This window comes from Anabrus simplex, chromosome 5, assembly GCF_040414725.1.
Source record: "Anabrus simplex isolate iqAnaSimp1 chromosome 5, ASM4041472v1, whole genome shotgun sequence".
NCBI lineage: Eukaryota > Metazoa > Arthropoda > Insecta > Orthoptera > Tettigoniidae > Anabrus > Anabrus simplex.
The window spans coordinates 90,336,041-90,360,780 of NC_090269.1; the positions used below are offsets into that span (position 1 = coordinate 90,336,041).

General features: G+C 38.9%; 1 protein-coding gene across 1 annotated transcript in view; it reads left to right on the plus strand.

The window, feature by feature from the left end:
- Positions 1-19,453, plus strand: part of LOC136874645 (splicing factor C9orf78) — a 51,629-nt gene extending 32,176 nt beyond the window's left edge. The window contains exons 5-6 of the mRNA XM_067148270.2: positions 3,622-3,755; positions 18,860-19,453. Coding sequence (XP_067004371.1) covers positions 3,622-3,755; positions 18,860-19,038 — 313 coding nt within the window. The 3' untranslated portion in view covers positions 19,039-19,453. The remainder of the gene's footprint in view (positions 1-3,621; positions 3,756-18,859) is intronic.
- Positions 19,454-24,740: the final 5,287 nt, after the last annotated feature.

Consider the following 24,740-nt stretch of genomic DNA (forward strand, 5'->3'; position numbering starts at 1 on the left):
TATATAGATTGATAATATTGAAATTTATAATCGCTGGTTCAGGGATGACTAGACTCAGTGAGATTTTGTCGTCATAACCGGCTTTTGTTTACTGCTTGCTACACAGACGTAAGTGTGTGCATGGAGAGTCATTCCGTTATGTGTGTGTGTATTTGAAACGCTACAAAATGCCTAACTATAAAAATATCTGCAAGCATGGGTTTTAGTGTACACATAGGAGAACTTAATGTGCAAGTTTTGTAGCTGTCATGTGCTGTGGGAAGGAGAAAATTCAGTCCGAAAACATTTAGTGCAAAACATGTTATGCCATCCCTCTGCTGCTCCCCACATAACTGATTATCTTATCAAATTATTCTGCATTAGTGTCACTCCTAAGTGTGTACACCCAAAAACGTCAAATTGCCTATTATCTTTAGAGATGAGCCTTAAACCTAGAATTTAATGTTTCTCATCCTGAACTTTTTCATAGGTTACAAATTATTCTTTTACCCACTCCCATCAGATCTATTCTGTCTCTATGATAAACATTCCACAAACATAGTACCACTTCTTAGTTACGATTCCACCCCTGCTACAGTGTCTGGTAAATATATTAAATTATATTCCTTTTCTTATAATACTTTGACTGTTGCTAATATTTTTCGTATTTAAAAGTGCAAATTCCTCTTGTTCTTATTTTTTCAGCCTTATTAGTTTTGCTGTGTTGCAGAGTTAATAGTGCAGATTCTTCTCTTCCACTTCATCTGGTCATATACATCATCCTTCTCCAGATCCAACTTTTTCAGTCTGTGGTGACATCTACCCCTTTTACTTCTCTCCAGTGGGAACATGGCTGTTAATTTCTTTCCTACGTAATCGTCATCACTCCTCATTATGTGACCAAACCTTCGTAATCAGAACTAATGGACTGTCTTTCATGCTGACCAGTGTCACATGGAAGTTATCCCTTACCATATCATTCCTCACTTGACCCTATTTTGTCACTCCTTGAGACCATATTAGCATCATTAGCATCCTCATTTCCACGACTTTAGTTCCTATCCCGTATTGCACTGTATGCCAGTTGTTATTTTCCATCTGCTCTGAACAAACCCCAGGGCGTTACAGTTCCTGATGGGTGTTGGCCTACAGAGTGACTGGTGCTCAGTCCAAAGGCCGTACAGGTCAGCACGTTAGTGTTCTAGATCAGAGCGGCCGTCTCACTATCAGATAGCTCCTCAGTTATTCTCACATAGGTTGAGTGGCCTCAAACAAGCTCCCAGATCCAGGTAAAATTCCCTGACCTGGCCAGGAATTGCCCCAAGTACCTATTCACTTCTGTTCTATTCTGGCCTGGTGCTGGTCTCAGCCCTGAAAAATGGGGGAGAGTTGCAGCAGGAAGGGCATCCCTTGTAGAAGTTTTGCTACAGAATGTGGAAATGCAGAATAGAATTAAAAGTACGAATTATAATTCTTAATAATGTGACTTTCTCCCAAGATATTCCATACTCTCCAGGAAGATAGTGGGATAATACTCAGTTTCAAGTTCCAGGGCACCTACTGAAATCCAAGTCTTAATAATTAGACTTACAGTGTACATTCTACTAGATGGAAATGATGACTGACGATATCCTAAAACTATAAAACTAATCAACAGTAATGTTACACTGACTGGCTGTTCTTACAGATGTGTGTACTCTGTCTTGCTGCCACTCTTCTCTGCTAGATGGCAATGCTGCAGTCATTGTGTTTTTGAGGAAACCATACCTTCAGTAATGCAGCAAGATTTTACAAGACAAACAAAAGATATGACATTGGTGAAAATTATCCATTCCTTTTTTATTTCAGCACCATGTGTTAGCCGTTGCCACAGTTGGATGATTACAGGAAAAGGCCTTCAATTCCCAAACTTCACGGAACAAGTTGCAGCATTGGGGAGCAAGCTAACCCTCAAGAATGTTCAGTTTTGCTTGCCGGTTAGCAGCGAAATTGCTGAATAACACAGTGAACCTGTTTGTGCTTGTATTTTGCATTCCCTTCAGAAGTTTGAAATTGATTTTGTATTGAGTGGTATAGTGAAGTGTAGCGAATATTTGTCATGTGATATGGTAGTCTTCATCTGGATTAGGAACATAATCGTGTGAAATTTACTAGTGTGGTGCATATTTGTCTTGTGACGGCCTAGTTATGGATATGGAAAAGGGTGCAAAATTCCCTACTAATGAAGACAAAATTAAAATCTTTCAGAAACTGGACTGGCATCTGCATCTTGAAGTGTGCAGAGGTCGCAAATGTTGAACTTGCACCTTTCAGTTTCAACTCGATCATTTGAGTTGGACGAAGTGTCTTCAAAATGGCAGCTAACGTCAATCCTGCCAGTCGTATATGGTCGGGTGTAACTTCTAATTCATTGTCTAAGAGAGTGGACAGAAAATAATGCTTAATAACCCACTGCTCCGAAATTAAAAAAAAGGATTTTTCAAACTTCACTCCATTTCCAGAAGCATGACAAATAGAACAACATTTAACAGTCTCCACAATTTTTAAATATTTTCTCCAGCCAACCAATAGATTGTATTAAATTTGGTTGGACCCACACTTACAAATAAATTTGTCCAAGTTTGATTCTAGGTACATTTTAAACATACATTTCCATTGCATTTGTTGATTGTATTTTATCTCAAGTTTTTATGTATCACTGTTTTTTATATGTCTTTATATGTCGAAACATGTCCTATGTAGCTTTTTAGACAGACCATTTATCAAATGGCAAACATGTGTTGAACTAGGTTGACTTTTTACAATTAAATTCTTTTAGAATTTTATCTTAGGTTTTACTGAGTATCGTTTTGAAGATATTTTTTATTTTAAAATATTGACTTTCCTGCACTGTAAAAAGGTATTTTCACATACAGTTTGTCTAAAAAACATGATACTCACAAAGTTCAATGTGTCTGTGTCTTTTTCGTTACTCAGCAACTAGTTTTTAATTATTTATGTTTAATTTCTGTTAGTTACAGAAAAATCATTGCATTGCATGGCATTTTGCTCAATGCAACCTCACTGTCAACTTGAAAGATCTTACACTTCTGCAACAAAATAGTAGCTTATGATCATCATTTGTTTCTCAAAGGCTTTCAGAATGAAAGATATAAGTACCAGCATGACTGGACATTAATGCCATCTGGTGATTTACAATACACCTAAGTTTGAATTCGGAGACTGTCTCTCAGAGAGATGATCACACTTGATGAAACAGCACACCGTCACCCTGAGAGACAGTATGAAGTTTTAGGGTTAAATATTAACGATGTTGTTGCATCAGAATACCGAAGTTTGAAATAGATTTTTCTCTAAATTTAGTAAATTCTGTCTAAATAAATGGTCGATGCTCCGTTTTCAAGCTGGATTCTTCAGTTTTCGAAGAAACCAATCTTTATATTATGTACTATCAAAATATAAAATTAACATAATGTGGCATTTTCTGGTGACTGTTATAGTTGTACAAAATCTATCCCATCAATAACTGGTACAATAACGAGTTGCAGATATTTGAAAGAAATTCATGATAATTCTCATGTATTTATTCTTCTCCATAAGTTAACCACCTGTTTGCTAATTCAATTGATTTTTTCTTTCCAGTGCAAAAATACGTAATATTGAAGCGACGGAAGAGGCAAAGCTGAAACTCCTTTGGGAACGTCACAGTAAGAAGGATGGACCTTCACAGTTTGTACCAACAAACATGGCTGTTAATTTTGTTCAACATAACAGATGTAAGTATTTCAACAATAGTTGCAGGTTGTGAACAGTATCAGTAAGATGAAATGTTGACTGGTATAGCTGATCAGGTCATATAAAAAGAGATAGAAACCTGTTAAGGAATACATAATAGGATGAAAACAATGGCAGGTCAGGGTGGAAAGAGGAGACCTGAATAGACTGAAAACACAAGACAACAAGGACAATCTCTACATCTTTATGCAATTTTCAAATAAATTTATTCTATTCTTATCAATCCCAGTTTTTCTACATCCATTTCTTCTCAGACCCAGAAAAGCTCTTTCTGCTTCCCTGCTTCATCAGGAAGCCACGGATTAACATTCATTGAGAGGCCATCTTGCCAGATCTTCAGTCATGATGTGGGAATTGTAGGATGAAAGAAAAGCCCAATAGTACTTCTGAAATCTAGGAGGGGTAATCAAATATAAACAGGATTTTATTTTTTATTTAAATTCATTTATTGAAAAACACAAGGCAATTACAATTTTTTTTACATTGTTTCCTGCTTTGGAAATGCATTTGTCCCAGCATATGGGCAGCTTTTTGATGCCCTCGTTGTAAAAAGAACAGGGTCGTGTCACCAGCCAGTTGCATACAAAGTCTTCCACACTCTCGTCATCTTCAAATTGTTGCCCTCCTAGAGGTTCTTTAAACGGTCCGAACAAATGGAAATTGCAGGGCGATAAGTCTGGGCTTTAAGGAGGATGATCAAGTTTAGTCCAGTGCATTTCCTGTAGCTTGGAGACAGAGCTGCAGTATGGGGCCGCACATTGTCGTGGAGGAGGATGACCTGTCGAATCACTTTGTCTCGTCTTTTGCGGTGATATGCAACCCTCCCCTTGTTCAACAGCTCACAGTAGTAAGCAGCATTGATTGTGCGTCACCCATGCATATCGATCGTCAATAATATCTTTAACCACATGAATGTTTTCGTCTGTAATGCTGATCTGAGGACGGCGATCGTGTTGCGAATTTTCCACATGTTCTCATCCTTCCTTGAACTTTTTATACCATTGCCAGGCAAACACACGCATCCTTGACAATGTTTGATCACCGAACTGTGCAGTCAATCTCTGGCAAATTTTCACCGCTGTAACTCCTTCACGAGCAAGAAATTTTATAATTATGCATTGCGCAGTGGAGGTGTGCACCTGTTGCTCTGACATCTTGAGCGTTACTGACGAAACAGCGGGAAATATCTAACAGCACGCTCTCCCCATTCCTAACGGTCCCACCTAAGCATAGCAGAAGCGCGGGGCTGGTTCTACCAACTGTTGATGTTCAGGAACAAAAATCCTGCTTATATTTGATCGACCTTCATATATACAATGAAACCTTGTTAGTACGTTCCTCATTAACACTTTTCCCTCTTAACACGTCATAAATTCAAAGTCCCGATTCTCATCGTATAAATCTATTTTTTTAAATACCTCGCTTAACGCGTCACAAAATTTTGCCTTTTACCGCTTAGTATGATCACATTTTTCCTGGCCCTGAAAATGTTATTTGTCATTCCTTGTGAAACAAATGTGATGTCCAACTCGGGTAAGGTCCGTCGTCACAGTTGCATGATTATGGAAAAACGCCTTAAATTCTTGAACTTCACAGAATAAATTGTATGTTTGGGGACCAGTCCGTTAGCCTCAGGAATGTTCAGTTTTGTTTGCTGTTTAGCAACAAGGTTCCTGAATAACTCAATGAGTCTGTTTATGCGTGTATTTCGCATTCAGTTCAGAAGTTAGATATTTATTTTGTGTTGAGTGGTACAGTGAAGTGTAGCGAATATTTATCACGTGATACGGTAGCCTATATCTGGATTAGGAACATATAAACATACCTATCGCATTATGAATTTTTGCTATTACCACTTGGTGCCAGTACGATCATACTTTTCCTAGCCCTGAAAACGTTATTTGTCATCCCTTGTGAAAGAAATGTGATTTGCAACTCCGGTAAGAGCTGTTGCTTCAGTTGCGTGATTATGGAAAACAGAATTTAGAAATGTATTTTGTGTTGAATGATATAGTGAAGTTTTGTCGCGTGATACGGTAGCCTATATCTGGATTAGGAACATAATCGTGTGAAATTGACTAGCCTGGTGCATATTTGTCATGTTATAGCTTAGTTATGGATGCGGAAAATGTTGTTAAATTCCTTACTAATGAAGACAAAATTAAAATCTTGCAGAAAGTGGACTGACATCCACGTCTTTAAGCACCAAGAGGTCACGAATGTTGAACCAGTTGAACTCGCACCTTTGATTTCGATTCATTCTTTCGACATGGTCAAAAATTTCAAAATGGTGGTCAAAGCCATTCCTCCTGATTCCTCCTGGTCACACATGGTCGAGTGTAACCTCTAAATCATTGTCTAAGAATGTGATCGGAAAATAATATTTAATAACCCACTGCTCCAAAATGCAAGGCTCCTACTAACATTTGTTTTAAAAAGAGTGTGACCTGCAATAATACTTCTATATTTTTATTAACCCGAATGCATATGTTTTCATATTTGTTGTTTGGTGTCTTTCACACCTTTCAGTAAGTACACTTGTTATTTTATAAGCCCCAGCATAAAACGTTTTCATATTTGTCCTCTCGTGTTTTTCCTACCTTTTAATACTTTCATCTCATCTTTAGAAATGGTAGATGTAGTTTTCACTGTACTCTGTTGGATAGTTTTTATTCATATATTCAGTAGTGCGTTTTCTCGCTTAACACCTTCGTTTTTGTTGTCGCCCGCCAAAATGTCTTGAAGAGATTTTACTGTATATAAAATAAGAGTTTCGTCTGTACGTTGCTCAGAATTAAGAAAGAATTGGCATTTCTGTATTGGTCATGTCCACAGTAACAAGGAAATGCACTTTTTAATTTTCCATCAAATCTGTCTGTCTGTCTGTCTGTCTGTCTGTCTGTCTGTCTGTCTGTCTGTCTGTCTGTCTGTCTGTCCGTGTATCACGAAAAAATGGATGAAGAGAATTGAATGAAAATCGGTTTGTAAAATCAGGGAATAAGGCACTACAATCTAGGCTATAAATCATTTTATTCACGCTGAGTGGAATGGTAGTTTAGGCGAAGGCCTAAAATTCAGTTATCAAAAATCTATGTTATTAGTGGTCCTATCGATAAATAACAACTAAAGTTGTATAGAATTAAATTTCCAATCTTTTATGTCTTATACATTTTTACTGTACCAGCTAGGATAACAGAGATATTCACAAATTTTGATTTTTGTTGCCAAGTCCACATCAATGCCGAGCCACGAGAAAATGGGTGAACAGAATTTAGTGAAAGTCTGTATGTGAAGTTTGGAGAATAAAGTAATGCAGTCTAGACTATAAATAACTTTATTCATGATTAATGAAATGGTAGTTTAGGGGAAGGTGTCTAAAATTTAATTTTTAAATATTTACTGTATCTTATTACGCAATTTAATAAAATCTAATTCACGACATGTACACAACTTCATCTAGAATTCTGTATACCATGTGGAATTCATTAGTGAAGCATGGGTACAACAGCCAATTTAGATATACGTAGGTCTAGTCATAAGTCATGGCAACTATTGTTTTTCTCGTGAACAGGAGACAACACGGAAAATTTAAGATATGCATTTGGAAACATACGGTATGTACTTACATATGATGCCACTAGATGGTGTATGTAAACAACAGTGTGGGACTAAGCATGCCCCCAATTTCAGTGTGTGAGTGAGAGCATAACAAAATGGAAGTCAGCAAGCAGGAGCAATGGTCGTATATTAAAATAGCAGTTATCCGCGGCAGAAATGCACGCCAATGCCATGCAGAGCTGCGGGAAGCATTAGGTGTGTATGCCATGCCCTATAGAACAGTGGCGAGGTGGGTGGAGACGTGAGGACATCGTAACAGCATTTCGGAGAGAGATGTCACACGTTAGCAATACACATGTAGCGAATGGTATTCAGCGCCTGCCCCACCGCTGGCAGCGCACAGTGGAAACGTTGGGTGATTATTTCGAAGGTCTGTAACCAGTGGAGACCTGTCCTTTGTATGTAGTCTTGTGTATTTGCTGTCTATGGTACCATAATAAAACAGTGTTTACCAATGGCCTGTGTTCTTTCACTTTCCTACGAGAATCTCCTGAAGTCAGGATTTGTCTTCAGGCATTATTCATAAGTACATGCCCTATATTTCCAAATGCATATCTTAGATTTTCCATGTTGTCTCCTGTTCGCAAGAAAAAAAAATAGTTGCCATGGCTTATGACTCGATCCTCGTAATAATTAAGGTGTAGGATACCTTAGTATTTATTTGATGTAATAAAGAATTTTAAGTAAGCAATAATATTGCAGAAAGAAAAAATATCAATGCTCAGTGTTACCCCATAGAATGGGGTAATTCTGATCAGTCATTTATTTTGCTTAGTTATCAATATTTGACAGTCATGTGTAATACTTATCACAGTTTCACGTTTTTAAAAAGATTTATTAACATAATGTGCACTTAAAAGAAAACAATCTCTTCACTTACTAAAAATATTCAAATTGATAGAATTTCAAAGAGGATAAAATCTCTGTTAATAAGAAGCTTGAAAACAGAATGTGTTAAGACTGCTCTAACCAGCCATAAAGAAGTTATGGAATATTAAGGTTGGTAATCATATAAGTATAGGAAAGGAACAAACGAGTGTCAAATCAAGTCAGTGGGGGGGGGATAAGAAAAAAACACACATAATAGGATGAATACAATGGCAGATCAGTGTGGGGAGAGAGAGAGCAACAGAAATAGAAGATGAGGACAGACATGGAAACACAAAAGAACAAGGACAAACCCCACATATTCATGCACTGCAGTCTTCAGATATATAGGCTCTCTCCTCATCGATCCCAGTTCTTCTACATCCATCTCTTCTCAGCCCCCGGCAAGCTTGTGTCTAGGAGGCCCACTGCCACCTTCAGGGGTGGAATTAAAACTTGTGTAATAGTAGAAATGAAATGGTGTATGGCTTTTAGTGCGGGGAGTGTCCGAGGGCATGTTCGGCTCGTCAGGTGCCGGTCATTTGATTTGACGCCCGTAGGTGACATGCGCGTTGTGATGAGAATGAAATGTTGATGAAGACGACACATACACCCAGCCCCATGCGTGCGAAATTAACCAATGGTGGTTAAAATTCCCAACCCTGCCAGGAATTGAACCCAGGACCCATGTGACCAAAGGCCAGCATGCTAACCATTTAGCATTGGAGCCAGACAGTGGTAGTAGAAAACGAGTTCATTAACTGAATGGTCAGCATACTGGCCTTCGGTTCAGAGGGCCCCGGGTTCCATATCTGGTTGGGCTGGGGATTTTAACTAAATAAGGTTAATTCCTGTGTCTCGGAGCCTGGGTGTTTGTGTTTGTCTTAATACATTAAATTGCTAACAATACAAAGATAAGGAGAAGGATCATGCTAGAATGTTTTGCTATGAAGAAATCTGACAGAACAGAGGAATTACTAACAATACAAAAGGAGAAGGATCATGCTAGAATGTGTTGCTATGAAGAAATCTGACAGAACAGAGGAATTACTAACAATACAAAAGGAGAAGGATCATGCTAGGATGTGTTGCTATGAAGAAATCTTACAGAACAGAGGAATTACTAACAATACAAAAGGAGAAGGATCATGCTAGGATGTGTTGCTATGAAGAAATCTTACAGAACAGAGGAATTACTAACAATACAAAAGGAGAAGGATCATGCTAGGATGTGTTGCTATGAAGAAATCTTACAGAACAAGGGAATACCTTATTTACTTGCATATTGAACCCCCTTTTTTTCCAATTTTACAGTCAATAAATGCGAAGGGGAGTCCAGTATGCGATAACGTCAAATTGTATGCAGTAAACACATGACTTCTAGGTTATAAATTGTACATTCTACACTATTCTTTAACAAACTTATGAATGTCTTCTGAGTTTTACTGGCCATTTTCGTTCAAAGCCAGTATTTATAAATTTAAAAAGACAATAAATGGTGAACACATGACTTTTAGGCCTACATATACTGTAAATATAATCATTTTTATTTACCATATTAAGCAATATTAACACAAGATAATGAAAAAGAACTTAATGGCCAGTCATTTCTCACTGTCATTTGTATTTGATAGTTCGGGAAACACGCGAGCATCGCTGTATCTATGTTGCCAACACTCAGCTGATGCAGTACGACTGTGGCGCATAGCCCGCATAAAATGTAATGCTGTACTCCAAAAGGATGATTATTCATGAGAGAAAATAAATTCGCATAATATACACTTACTAACAACATCCTTCACCAAAATGAGAATACAAGAATAAAAGAGAGTGAAGAAATAACAAATTACGGTACTTACAATTAAGGGATGGCACAGGAGGTTATGGTCTACAAAGGAAACACTCCACTGATCTCGGACTCAGTCACTTTCTTGCCACGTGTCTTTCCCGGAATAAACGAAACATGTTACACACAGAAGAACTAGATACACTAACCAACACACAAATATCAATAAAACTACAGCTATAAACTATGAAGTGCATAAAAAACTATACTTTATTGCACTAACTTATGCTGTGAACTACGCTATCCTAGAGATATGAAGACTAGAAGTAACAATTTTAAAAACACAAATTACTGATGAAAATGCTCAAGATTGCAAATCGTGTCGGTAGGCAAAAATTCAATTTACAAGCTATAATGTTCAGGTTATAGCAATCCTGACCACTGCTTTCATCTGAACCATCGTCTGTGTCATTATCTTCCCCGCTGCCAGCGTTACCATACCACGTGACGTCATCTTCACTCCCATCAAGAGCATTTGAGATCCCGTTTTTTTTTTGTTTTTTTTTAACATTTCACAGTAGTTTCGTTCTTGATAAGAGTCCACGCATTGAGAATCTCACATATGATTTCTAGAGATTGTCTCTGCATTCTCCGATTCCGAATAAAGCCTTTTCATGTGACCCTTAAATGGCTTGTTAATGGACACATCCAGAGGCTGGAAGATTGCTGTTAATCCTCCAGGGATGATTGCGAGTTCCGTCTTTAGGGATTTCAGTTTGTCCTTAATGGCATCTAACAAATGGCCCCAAAATTTATCCAGCACAATTAAGGCTTTCTGCTGCAGTAGTGCTCCAGGGCGATGACCCCACACGGTTTTCAGCCAGTCCTGAACCAGGTCTGCTGTCATCCAACCTTTATCATGTACTCGAACATGAATACCGCTCGGAAATTTTCCCTTTGGCAGACTCTTCCGTTTAAATATTATGTATGGAGGAAGCTTCCTTCCATTGGCAGTTACGCCCAGCATGACTGTACATCTCATTTTCTCAGCACCACTTGTACGCATTATGACACTAGAAGCACCTTTTTCATGAATAGTAGTGTTTCGGGGCATGTCGAAATAGATTAGAGTTTGATCTGCGTTGCCAACCTGAGAAAGCAAGTAGTTGTTCAATTTCCTTTGCTGAATGATGTAACAATGAAAAGCAATCACTTTATCCGTATAATCACGAGGTTGTCTCTGGCAAATAGTTGTTCGTCTTCTCAAACTCAGACCATTTCTCCTCATGAAACGTGTAGCCCAACCCCTGCTGGCTTTGAACTGCTGCCGACTGAGATTCAATGTTCTTGCCACTTCGAGTGCTTTAAGCTGTATCATATCATGAGTTACAGCAAAACCATCATTTCTCAACTCGGTTATATATTCTAGCACTTTGATATTGATCTCAGGATATTTTCCCGTTTTGGTCCCACAAAAAGTTTACAAACTTTTATTTGCTGCTTCCAGTTTTTCTTTTTGGTTGCGCCAATATCTGATCATGTTTGGTTGCACATTAAATGTCCCGGCCGCTGACTTCACCCCTTGTTTTTCCGCAAAATTCATAGCGTTTAATTTGAAAGCTGCGGTGAAACTACATTTCTTATGTTTTGTACTCTTTACCTCCATAATTTGAAGCAAAACTCACTTAACAGCAGGCAGTTGAATTAGACACACGTCACTATCAAGAGGAAGTTTTTAATGCATTCTTATAGGTAGTCGATACATTATAATATGAAATACGATTTTGCGCTGTTATTGTACCAATACCACTGCCTTCATGATGTAAGCAAGCTGTACTGTAGGCGTGCGTACGTGTGAATGTAATGCTGATGACTGGAAGCATTATATTTAAATAATTGTGGCAGAACTTTAAATTATATTTCATTCTTATTCTCTACGTTTATTCCACTAGTTTGACATTCTCTTTGGTTTGAGATAGACTGCAGTGTTTAGGTTAGGTATGTTATTTCTGAGTGCATGAAGGATAGTTCCAGAAGAACCATAAAAGAATAAAACATTAGGAAAGTTTACTATATTTATGGATATGTAAAGGTGTGGTGGAGGAAATGCGTTTTATTATCATTAAAAAATTAGTTTCGTTCGTTATGTCCATATTTTTATTATTATTATTATTATTATTATTATTATTATTATTATTATTATTATTATTATTATTATTATTATTATTTGTCTGGTATGTTGACAAGTAAAATACTTTAATCATTATGATTAAATTGCTTTCATCACATTTTAAACCTTGCTATTAATGCATCATCCGTGAATATCTCAACTAAAGTAAACTTGTGTCCTCATCGTAAGGTGGTGCAGTTCTTTTCAGGCACATTCTTTAGAGAGATGACTTGCATGTGCCATTTTACTGCATACCAACCTTCCTGCCATATTCCAATCTCTGGCAATACCAGGAATCGAACTTGGGGCCCTGAGGATAGCAGCTAATGGTGCTAAAGCTACGGAAGCAGACATCTCTTAACCATAAGACAGACGAACCTTGAGGTCTCTCAGTGTAGAAAGCTGCGATGAGTGGAGGGTTGCACTTCCGCCTCTCTTCCTGCAGTGAGGCCAACTAGCCGGCAATGGAACCAACAGTAACAACGTTCGTCATATTGACATCTGTAAGGTTAAGAATTCAAAGCATATTTTCATAAACCCCATTTGCATCATAAGTACTGATTATATCAGCTTTTATGGGAAATTTTAAGTCACAATTCATTCATTGATGGCTGATTGCGAGTCTACGAAGGAAAACTCGCCACTCGTATTTTCTGACATGTTGGTTAATTTTCCAAGATGCAGACACGCCTCCAAAAATCGTCTTCTCCAAGTTCTCACCCTAAATACATCAGAAAAATAATGTTAAATCTATGCATCTCATAATAATAATAATCACAATAATGAAATATATTTAACAACACTTTTATGGGCTCCTGTGATTGACCTGGAATAGCCTCAGCTTGTCGGAGATGTACCGGTACAGGTTGTAAAAGAAAAGGTGTATCCTCTGAAAAGCAGGGATATTTGGTCAGCCTAAAGTATGGTATAATTGAATATTAATTTAATGGAAGTCCTTTAAATCAGTTATTTTGCTCGTCATTAAACTAATTCCTTAACACGTACCGTGATAGTCTGTAGTTGGAAAGTCGAGAATAAAAAAGTAGTAGGCTTATTTCTCCATTCACGGTAATCCACTTACGAACTCAGACAATATTCTGTGATGCTTGTACCGCTGTAGTGGCTGTCACAGATAAAGCTGTCAGCTCCGATTGCAAAGAGTACCAAGCTGTGCCGATCTAGCACAAGGCAGCTGAGGGCTCAAGAAAATATACATTTGTACGATGTCATCAAAGCTGCAGTGTGGGTTGTAGTACCCGCTACGAAGTGGAATCGTTGTTGTTGGTCTCAACCGAATTTTGTTACGGGGTCTAATATGCAAGAGTTATTTTTTTCCATTATCTTGGTCTCAAAAAGCCGGTGGCTGGGGGGGGGGGGTCTAATAGGCAAGGGGGTATAATACACTAGTAAATACAGTAACTAACAATACAAAGATCAGGAAAAAGATCATGCGAGGATGTGTTGCTATGAAGAAATCTGACAGAACAGGGGAATAACTAACAATACAAAGATCAGGAGAGGGATCGTGCTAGAATGTGTTGCTGTGAAGAAATCTGACAGAATAGAGGAATGACTAACACTATAAAGATCAGGAGAAGAAGCATGCTAGGATGTGTTGCTATGAAGAAATCTGACAGAACAGGGGAAAGACTAACAATACAAAGATAAGGAGAAGAATCATGCTATTATGTGTTGCTATGAAGAAATCTGACAGAACAGGGGAATGACTAACAACACAAAGATCAGGAGAGGGATCGTGCTAGAATGTGTTGCTATGAAGAAATCTGACAGAACAGAGGAATAACTAACAATACACAGATAAGGAGAGGGATCGTGCTAGAATGTGTTGCTGTGAAGAAATCTGACAGAACAGGGGAATGACTAATACAAAGATCAGGAGAAGGATCATGCTAGAATGTGTTGCTATGAAGAAATCTGATAGAACAGGGGAATGACTAACAATACAAAGATCAGGAGAAGGATCATGCTAGAATGTGTTGCTATGAAGAAATCTGATATAACAGGGGAATAACTAACAATACAAAGATCAGGAGAAGGATCATGCTAGAATGTGTTGCTGTGAAGAAATCTGACAGATGAAATGCACACACCTACACATACAGGGAATACACACACACTTTCTCTGCTACCGAGGACATTCACGCACATATGCACGCACACACACACTCTGCTACCGAAGACACACACGCACATGCGCACACACACTCTCACGTACATACACCGACAGGTCCGTGGATACTTACCTACTTACCTCTTTAAAAGGCCGTGGATGGGCTGGAACAGACTAAAACAGCCTGGAGCTGAACTCGAGCCTAATAAGAGTAAGGGGAGGAACGGGAATGGAAGGAACCCAGAACCCTTCCCAGTAAATGAAAGAATGGGGTCAAAAATATGGAGGCTTATTGATAAACATAAGGCAAAACAAGATAGATGAAAAGAAAATGAATAGGAACAAATGTTACTCACTGAGGTTTACGTCAGGTGTCTATCTCCTACATCCAATTGATACCAAGAGGCTCATCAAACACAAATCAAACATGGCCACATTCGCCTCTTACAAGACAAACATCTCCCAACGTACGGTTGGATTGCCCTCACCTTATTTCGTATGCGTGACATATGACGCGTCGCTCCCCACAGTGAAATAATAAAACGCATATGCATTAAAGGAACTTCACACACATCAAAACATTAGACACATCCAGATCACAACTCAAATATCCCCGCATATAAGAACGAGCATCACCAGAGACGCGATTCATCACAACAATCCCCCATCTCGAATACACAGCATCTCAAAGAACAAAACAAAGATAAAAGATGGTTGCCATGGTTACGAGGCAAGTAAACAAATCTAACAATGAAAGAAGACACATTCAAAGGAACACAACAAATGTTACTAAAATAATTAGGCCAGCAAATAGCCCAAAGAATGAAAATAAAGAAAATGAAAATAAAAATAACACTGTGAGAAACAGAGAATACTATTAATCAGGCAGACAGCACAACCACACATACACACGCACCATAGAGACCCAAGAGAAGTGTACATAAATCAGAATAATCAGTATGTCCAGACACAAAACGAATATACAGTAATCTGCATAGCAAGGTGTGCTTTCATGGACTCATGAGCTCAATACAAGATGCGTAAGAATGATAAAGGATCGCCGCATTGAGGCAAGGCATATCCCAACTTAAATCACCGCAACATCATCATAACCAGCACGCCCACAACGTATCCATATCGCCTTGCCATGGACGAACATGAATACCAGTCATAGCGTCAAAACACAGCATCACACATCCAGAGCTCGGCCATGAAAGAAATCAACGAATGATAAAAGGTAGTAGGTCTCAAGCATAATATCACATGCATGCAAAACAATCACACAACAGACCAATATCATCCTCCATCCTCACAGGTTTATATGACACGAAAAATAGAGCACACAAAAATCAATGGAAACCCACGGTAAAATGAAACGTGAAATTAGCAGAAAAATATATAACTAATATGCCCACGCAACCATAGCAAGCCAAGAAATGAAAGTTACTTGAATAATCGGGCGGAATGCAGTGCCTTTAGGTAGTCACAAAATAGCAACTCAAAGGAAGAGTCGGGCAATTGAGTGGATAAATCCACGGCAGGAAAAGTAAACAACACAAGTAAAATATTTCACATCTCAAGATGGTCATTATTTTATAGACCGCCATGTTGGCTTAGTCACCAAGGAAAACTTGGTGCGGCACACAGAACAGAGGAATGACTAACACTATAAAGATCAGGAGAAGGATCATGCTAGAATGTGTTGCTATGAAGAAATCTGATAGAGCAGAGGAATAACTAACAATACAAAGATAAGGAGAGGGATCATGCTAGAATGTGTTGCTATGAAGAAATCTGACAGAACAGGGGAATGACTAACAATACAAAGATAAGGAGAACGATCAGGATATGATGTGTTGCTATGAAGAAATCTGATAGAACAGAGGAATAACTAACAATACATAAGGAGAGGGATCATGCTAGAATGTGTTGCTATGAAGAAATCTGACAGAACAGAGGAATAACTAACAATACAGAGATAAGGAGAGGGATCATGCTAGAATGTGTTGCTATGAAGAAATCTGACAGAACAGGGGAATAACTAACAATACAAAGATAAGGAGAACGATCAGGCTATGATGTGTTGCTATGAAGAAATCTGACAGAACAGGGGAATAACTAACAATACAAAGATAAGGAGAACGATCAGGCTATGATGTGTTGCTATGAAGAAATCTGACAGAACAGGGGAATAACTAACAATACAAAGATAAGGAGAACGATCAGGCTATGATGTGTTGCTATGAAGAAATCTGACAGAACAGGGGAATAACTAACAATACAAAGATAAGGAGAACGATCAGGCTATGATGTGTTGCTATGAAGAAATCTGACAGAACAGGGGAATAACTAACAATACAAAGATAAGGAGAACGATCAGGCTATGATGTGTTGCTATGAAGAAATCTGACAGAACAGGGGAATAACTAACAATACAAAGATAAGGACAGGGATCATGCTAGAATGTGTTGCTATGAAGAAATCTGACAGAATAGGGGAATAGCTAACAATACAAAGATAAGGAGAGGGATCATGCTAGAATGTGTTGCTGTGAAGAAATCTGACAGAACAGGGGAATAACTGCTGGGCTGAGTGGCTCAGGCGGTTAAGGCGCTGGCCTTCTGACCCCAACTTGGCAGGTTCGATCCTGGCTCAATCCGGTGGTATTTGAAGGTGCTCAAATACGTCAGCCTTATGTTGGTAGATTTACTGGCATGTAAAAAAACTCATGCAGGACTAAATTCCGGCACCTCGGCATCTCCGAAAACCGTAAAAGAGTAGTTAGTGGGACGTAAAACAAATAGCATTGTTATTATTAGAGGATAACTAACAATACACAGATGAGGAGAGGGATCATGCTAGAATGTGTTGCTATGAAGAAATGTGACAGAGTAGGGGAATGACTAACAATACAAAGATAAGGAGAAGATTCATGCTGGGATGTGTTGCTATGAAGAAATCTGACAGAACAGGGGAATGACTAACAATACAAAGATAAGGAGAACGATCAGGCTATGATGTGTTGCTATGAAGAAATCTGACAGAACAGGGGAATGACTAACAATACAAAGACCGGGCGAGTTGGCCGTGCGCGTAGAGGCGCGCGGCTGTGAGCTTGCATCCGGGAGATAGTAGGTTCGAATCCCACTATCGGCAGCCCTGAAGATGGTTTTCCGTGGTTTCCCATTTTTACACCAGGCAAATGCTGGGGCTGTACCTTAATTAAGGCCACGGCCGCTTCCTTCCAACTCCTAGGCCTTTCCTATCCCATCGTCGCCATAAGACCTATCTGTGTCGGTGCGACGTAAAGCCCCTAGCAAAAAAAAAAAAAAACAATACAAAGATAAGGAGAGGGCTCATGCTAGAATGTGTTGCTATGAAGAAATCTGACAGAACAGGGGAATGACTAACAATACAAAGATAAGGGGAAGGATCAAGCTGTGATGTGTTGCTATGAAGAAATCTGACAGAACAGGGTAATGACTAACAATACAAAGATAAGGAGAACGATCAGGCTATGATGTGTTGCTATGAAGAAATCTGATAGAACAGGGGAATGACTAACAATACAAAGATAAGGAGAAGAATCATGCTAGGATGTGTTGCTATGAAGAAATCTGACAGAACAGGGGAATGACTAACAATACAAAGATAAGGAGAACGATCAGGCTATGATGTGTTGCTATGAAGAAATCTGACAGAAGAGAGGAGTAACTAACAATACAAAGATAAGGGGAAGGATCAAGCTGTGATGTGTTGCTATGAAGAAATCTGACAGAGCAGGGGAATAACTAACAATACAAAAATCTGTCTCTTTGAAACCCTTGTATTGTCTATATGGCTGAGACCTGAACCATAAAAATGTATAATAAAAAGTGCTTTTATGCTTTTGAAATCTGGTGCTGGTGGAGAATGCTACATTCAGTTTGAGCAACAAGAACCAATGCATCCATACTTCAGGAGCTGAAGATTTTATATATCTTTCTTTGTGTACCAGTGAATAAATACTGCAGTTCTTCGGACACATTTCGAGATGACATGGAGAAAATTTAAGGAGGAAATGCAACCTGATTGACGGGACAATTGATGACTATGCAATGTGCCTTGTTCCTTGAGGAAAGTAGAGAACCGTCCAGGATGGCAAAGCTACAGCAGAGATGTAACAAGCAGAGACACAACCAGTGGGATCACAATGCTCAAACATAAGGAAATTGATTAGTGATTATATGTACAATATTGTTTTTGTTATGTAAATTGTTATGATAAGTTTACCCACCATAAACAATCTTGCATTATTATACAAATGAAAATAAGTGATTGAAAGAATCTGAGGGTATTCTTGTAGAATGGAAGATATAATTATATTATTAATAAACTGTTTTCTTTTTCAGGTATATACTAATATTTCACAAGTTTGTATCCTGTGTTCAAGAGAATGGAATATTTTAAGGTTGTATTAACAATTCATTCTTTTCAGAGATAAGTATGTTAATTCTTTATTACTTTTTTACAGTTAACATCGAAGATCCAGAACCTCCAAGGCGGCGGGATAAACAGCCAGAGGAAAAGAAGAAAACCGTTGTTGTGGGCTCCAACACAGATGATAAAGTGAAGAGATCAAGAGATAATGGAGAGAAAGCTACCGATGACTACCATTATGAGCGGTTCAAGAAACAGTTTAGGAGATACTGAAATGTCATATTTACAGACATTTCGTTTCATCCTCCCAAGACTGCATAGGCATTGGTGTTGGTAGTCTTGAGATCATCCGTTGTTAAGAGCCAAGAATGTAGAAACTCCATGGTGGTTGATGAAAAAGGCAGCAGATTTCTGAATGTAATGGTGGTCATGCCTTTGTCACATGATGTCAGTGACCTAACCATTGAAAGCAAGGAATCAGAAATGGAGAATACTGAACTTAGTAATTTATTTAAAGACTTGAAATCAGAAACAGTTGAAGCTGTATTACATAAAACAGTGTATATATATATATATATAGTAGTTCCTTACAGGACAGAATTACTTAAATACAGACATTATCATTTTATTAAAGTGTCTTTCGAACAGTCTGATGAAATAAATACTTTTGTTGCCAGTATTTATTATATTGATTGTTATTTATAATATGGTTAGTACACAGTTACTTTACAATTCAGATCATAAACCTGCTGAATTGATGCTGAGGGTAGCCTTCAGGAAATCTTCAATATCTCCATGGTAAGATTGTTGAGGACGTACTGTCACTGTGTGTAAGATAGTCTGCTGATATACTCCACAGTTGCACTTCAGCGATGGTATTTGCCCCCATCTAAACAGAAAATCTAAATTTTTCAGTCTGATTCTGACCCTGTTGAAGGCCAGCCAGCCTCTTCCGGAAAGTTCAAAGCCAGGGGTTTCTTGTATGCTATCCAGAGAGCCATGCAGTGCGGGGGTTATATGGATTTTTTACTGTTCTTCCTACTTTGAAATAATGTGAAAATTTTCTCTTTCTAGTGGTTGGGTTGTTGTGATAGTTCATCTTCGAGGCTGTCTTCTGATCTCAATAGCATCAGGAATATAACAGTGGATAGAAAGAACAGACTTGTTGCTCACCTTCGTGTATTCCCAAAGCGTTGGTGGCACTCATTGAGTTGTTCAGGTACATATCAACTGTTGTCTGACAGGAGTGCCATATTCAGCTGTTGATAAAAACAGGCATAGAGCAGAGCATCTAAGACATGTTGCCGATAGTATTGAACTTGTACGTGAACTGATCTAAACCCCAGCTTTCTTCCATTCCATTCTCCCAATTTCAGAGTCATCTTCTCCCTAGTGTGTATCCCTTGTAATTGCAGGTTCCACTTTCCTGCACTTCGCTTTCCATCTCTTCCAATCCTTGGCGTCAATTGGGGTAGTAACCACCAAGCACATGTCCTCCCGTAGTGCGTCAAGCCATCTCTTCCTTGGCCGCCTCCATGGTTGATGATCCTCAGGATTCAAATCTAGTGCCACCTTTGCAGCTGAGGTATTACTAGTGCACAGTACATGATCATACCATCTTAGATGAGTCTCCCGCATTTTGTCAGTAATTGGAGCCACTCCCAATGCCGCTCTGACATCCTGGTTCCTTACGTGGTCCAGAGGCCATCGAAGCAGACTCATTTCCTTGACATGCAGATGTTTGTGTCTTTTGTGACAGGCACTTTCTTTTTTTAGTCTTGAAATGCATGCAAAACTGCCTCCTCTGAGCACAGCTCAAACTATACTGATGACAGAATAATGCTCCTAATACCTCATGTTATGTCACAGTCGTGTGATGTTATTTTATAAATATCTGATATAAGGCGGGTTTGAATCCCTCCGTCGGCAGCCCTGATGACTCTTTTCCATGGTTTACTATTTTCACACCAGGAAAGTGCTGGGGCTGTACCTTAATTCAGGCCATGGCCACCTCCTTCCCCATCCTAGCCCATAGCCCATTCTCATCCTTGCATCGCTGAAAACCTTCATTTAGTTCAATGTTAAACCACTAGCAAAAAAGTCTGATGTTACATCACTTAGCATGGCCTTTGTGATGCTCAATTCTGCTACCAGCTGACAAAAGAAGGAGCAGCTCCTTTAGTAGCTTTCTTCAAATCAGTTATTATATTGATACAGAATAATTTTTAGAGAAGTATGCACTAAGGTTTATGGAATTTACATTTTGATACAAAACATATGTAGTTTCCTTGGATTGGAGATAGAATGAAAAAGGCCTGAACTCCATATGATTACTGGTGAAGGTGTTCGGGCTAGTCTATTTTTTTGATGGTGTTGGGACAGTGACTATCTTATATGTTTATTTGTACAACTGTTCTTATTGTATTTGTTGTGGTATTTGAATTATTGAAGTGGTTTTCATGTGTCCTGCTTGGCTGCTCTGTTGGACGCCCTTAACAGTGGGCTGGGGAGACTGTTGGACTAGTCTTGGCAACAGTGATCGACTGTAGTTTTGAACTTGAGCTACTACGTTACGCTTATGGTGCAGCTAGCAATGACCGCTACGTGCTCTTTTGTTTCTGAACTTCTGAACTATATGATGTAAATATGGATAATAAATTAGTATTTATTGTCTTCCATATATGTTTTATATCATGAGCTACCAGAGAGATGTTGTTTTACCAGTAAACAAACATTTTTTGGTCCCCCACGCTGGATCTTGTGAATAGTCTACGGCCGTATGTTACAAATACTATTGTGAGCTTTCATGCACGGGTCTTTCAGTTCATGTGTTATGCTATTTCACATACAGTAACCAGTGCCGTATTGTGTGCTGTTCGCCGGTTGTTTTAAGCCTAATTGTATGTTATGTCTTGCGGATTTCTGAATGGACTCTGGTTTGATCACGGTCGCTGTGCTTATCTGCTGATGAAGCTCCCATTCAAATCTAACCCGAGTTGCTGTTGAAGAATTCCATTGGAGAGCTGAGTAACCTACTGGACCTAGTAGCGCGCCATAGTTCGACTCCAGGCTGAAGCACATCTCCAGGCAGGCTTAAGTACCTGGACCGGCAACAACCAATCCTTTTTTACCTAATATTGTTATGGTCATGTTATCCTCGCCCGTTTATTGACCCCAGTGTTCCTAATTATTGTTCTTGTGCATTCCTCTTCTATGGCCCTTATGTCAGCATGGATGAGACCAGCAAGAAGAATGGAGTTACTAATCGTGTAGTAGTGAAAGCCAGCCTCACGCGGCTCGCGAAATTCGTACAAGAATTTCGAATGGATTCAAATTATCAGGCCATCATAGTTTGTTTGAAGGAACTGCCTATTATTCGTGACAAATTTGAAACTGCTAAATCACAGCTAGAAATCTTTGAGGATTTCCAACAGCATGCCGAAGACAGAGATCACTTTTAAACCATCTATTTTGACACGAAAGCAAAAACGAATAGCTTAATCGCATTAACTACCGAAGCTGTTGGTCCCAGTAGTTCTTGTTCTAGTAATAGTCAGTCTTGTTTAAGTGAAACTAAGAATTAAGCTTCCTGCCATAAAACTGCCAACCTTCAATGGTGATGTAACTGGATTTAGACATTTTTATGATACATTCATGAGTCTTAAAGTTAACAATGAATCACTGGACAACATTCAAAGATTTCGTTACTTACCGAGTTCTCTAACTGGTGATGCGCACGTACTAATAGCAAACCTCCCAGGCACTAGCTTCAATTTCAACGTGGCTTTTGATACGATTTGCAATCGCTACAATAATCTTGAGGTTAATTGCATCTGCACATCGTAAGAATCTATTGAACTTACCTACGATGAATAAGCCATCAGCGAATGAGCTCCATGCTCTACTCAAACTTTGAGTAATTTGAATGCTCTCAAGGCTTTAGAGCTAAATGTACCTTTAGATGATCTGATTGTTTCACAACTAATTCTTAAAACAACAGAAACATCAATTCATAGAAAGTATGAAACTACTCTGAGTCCCAAAATATTATCTACTCTTAGAGATACTTGCAACTTCTTGGAAACGAAATGCAAGTCCATTAAGATCGTGAGTTCTAGTTTGCCTGTAAAACCAACCCTTTCGAACACCAGAATGTATGACTCATCCAGTTGTAAGCAGCTTCAAACCCAGAAGTCATATGTGATGACCCTTCCACAATGCACTGCAACAAAGCTCACACGCTGAGTAAGTGTCATAACTTTGCACGTACAGTATTTCTGTCAATGAACGCAGAGACTTTGTAAGAAGCAACAATTTGTACTTCAACTGTCTACGGGGAGATCACAAGGTACAAGCTTGTAAATTTGGTACCTGCTGCACTTGTGCTAAATGGCATCATACTCTAGTACATGCAGACACTACAGCTCAGCACTTTACTCAACAACAGGGCATCACACAACACCAAGGAAGTGAGTACTTCATCACAATCAGAGTCCCGTATCAATAGCTATTGTTCTCTGAAGGTGGAACCAAGTAAATACATCCTTTTATCTACTGTACGCATCAGAATTAAGGATATGAATGGAAATTGGCAGACATGTAGAGCTCTACTAGATTCAGGCACCCAATCCTGTTTTATGTCAGAGTCCTATGCCCAGCGATTAAGGTTGCATAGAGAACCTAACAGAATAACCCAGGGAATAAGTGATACCATTTCAGAAACCAGGTACAGCATGTTAGTAGAATTTGGTTCTTGCACTAATGACTTGACAACTTCAGCAAATTGTTTTGTGCTTCCTAAGATATCAGATGACTTACCAGGTCACATGATTGATTCTGCAACATGGAACATTCCCCAACACATTGTTTTAGCCGATCCCGAGTTTTGTAAGCCATCTAAGACCGATATCCTTCTAGGAACTGAGGTCTGTCCATACATTCAGCAACAAGGCAGGCTCACCAAAAATGCTAGCTTGTACTGTCATGCTTTGCTAAGATAGATGTTGAAGTCCAACAGCAGTTTCGAAGATTTTGGGAGACTGAAGAGTCGCATCAGACTCTGAGTGCAAAAGAAGAGGAGCAATGTGAAGCACACTTCGTGCAACATACCAAAAAGGATCCTACAGGAAGATTTGTTGTTCGTCTACCATTCAGAGAAGATCCACAAAATATGGGTGACTCATTTAAATGGCAGCCAGGCGATGATTCTATCATCTAGAAAGAAGATTGCACAAAGAACCCAATATGAAGTAGAAGGCGTGACATCCATGAAGGAATACGAAGAGTTAGGACAAATGGAATTGACACTCCCTTCTGCGAATCCTGCATACTATGTACCGCATCATGCGGTTGTCAAGAAACCCAGTTCTACCACTAAGCTACCCTTAACGCTACCTGAAGAAAGGTGCAAGATGACATGTAATGTCGCAACAATTCCTGAGGATATTATTAACAACTGCTTTTCCCAGCTTACTAAACTGCAGCATGTTGTAACATACCGTGTAAGATTTGTAAGAAATTGCACGACAACTCACGGGTGCAGGGCAACAAGTGCAACATCCCTTCTAGAGCTCAACAGCACAATTCTCCACTGCATACGAATAGCTCAGTTGACATCGTACTCTAAAGAAATACATTAGTTGCAGTCCAAGAAACCTATTCAAAGCAAGAGCAAATTGAAATCTTTAAATCTGATGTTAGACAACACCGATATCCTGAGAGTGGGAGGAAGACTCGAACAAGCCAACATACTGTATGAACAAATACATCAAGCAATACTGCCAGCACATCACCATCTTACAAAGTTGACTGTTGAACAAGAGCACGGGCATATGTTGCATGCCGGCGGACAACTTCTACTATCATCGATTAGACAGCGATATTGTATTGTTAATGGCAAAAATGTCATTTGACGAATTTTGCATCATTGTTTGATTTGTCAAAAATTGAAGTCAAACACTGCTCAACAGCTGATG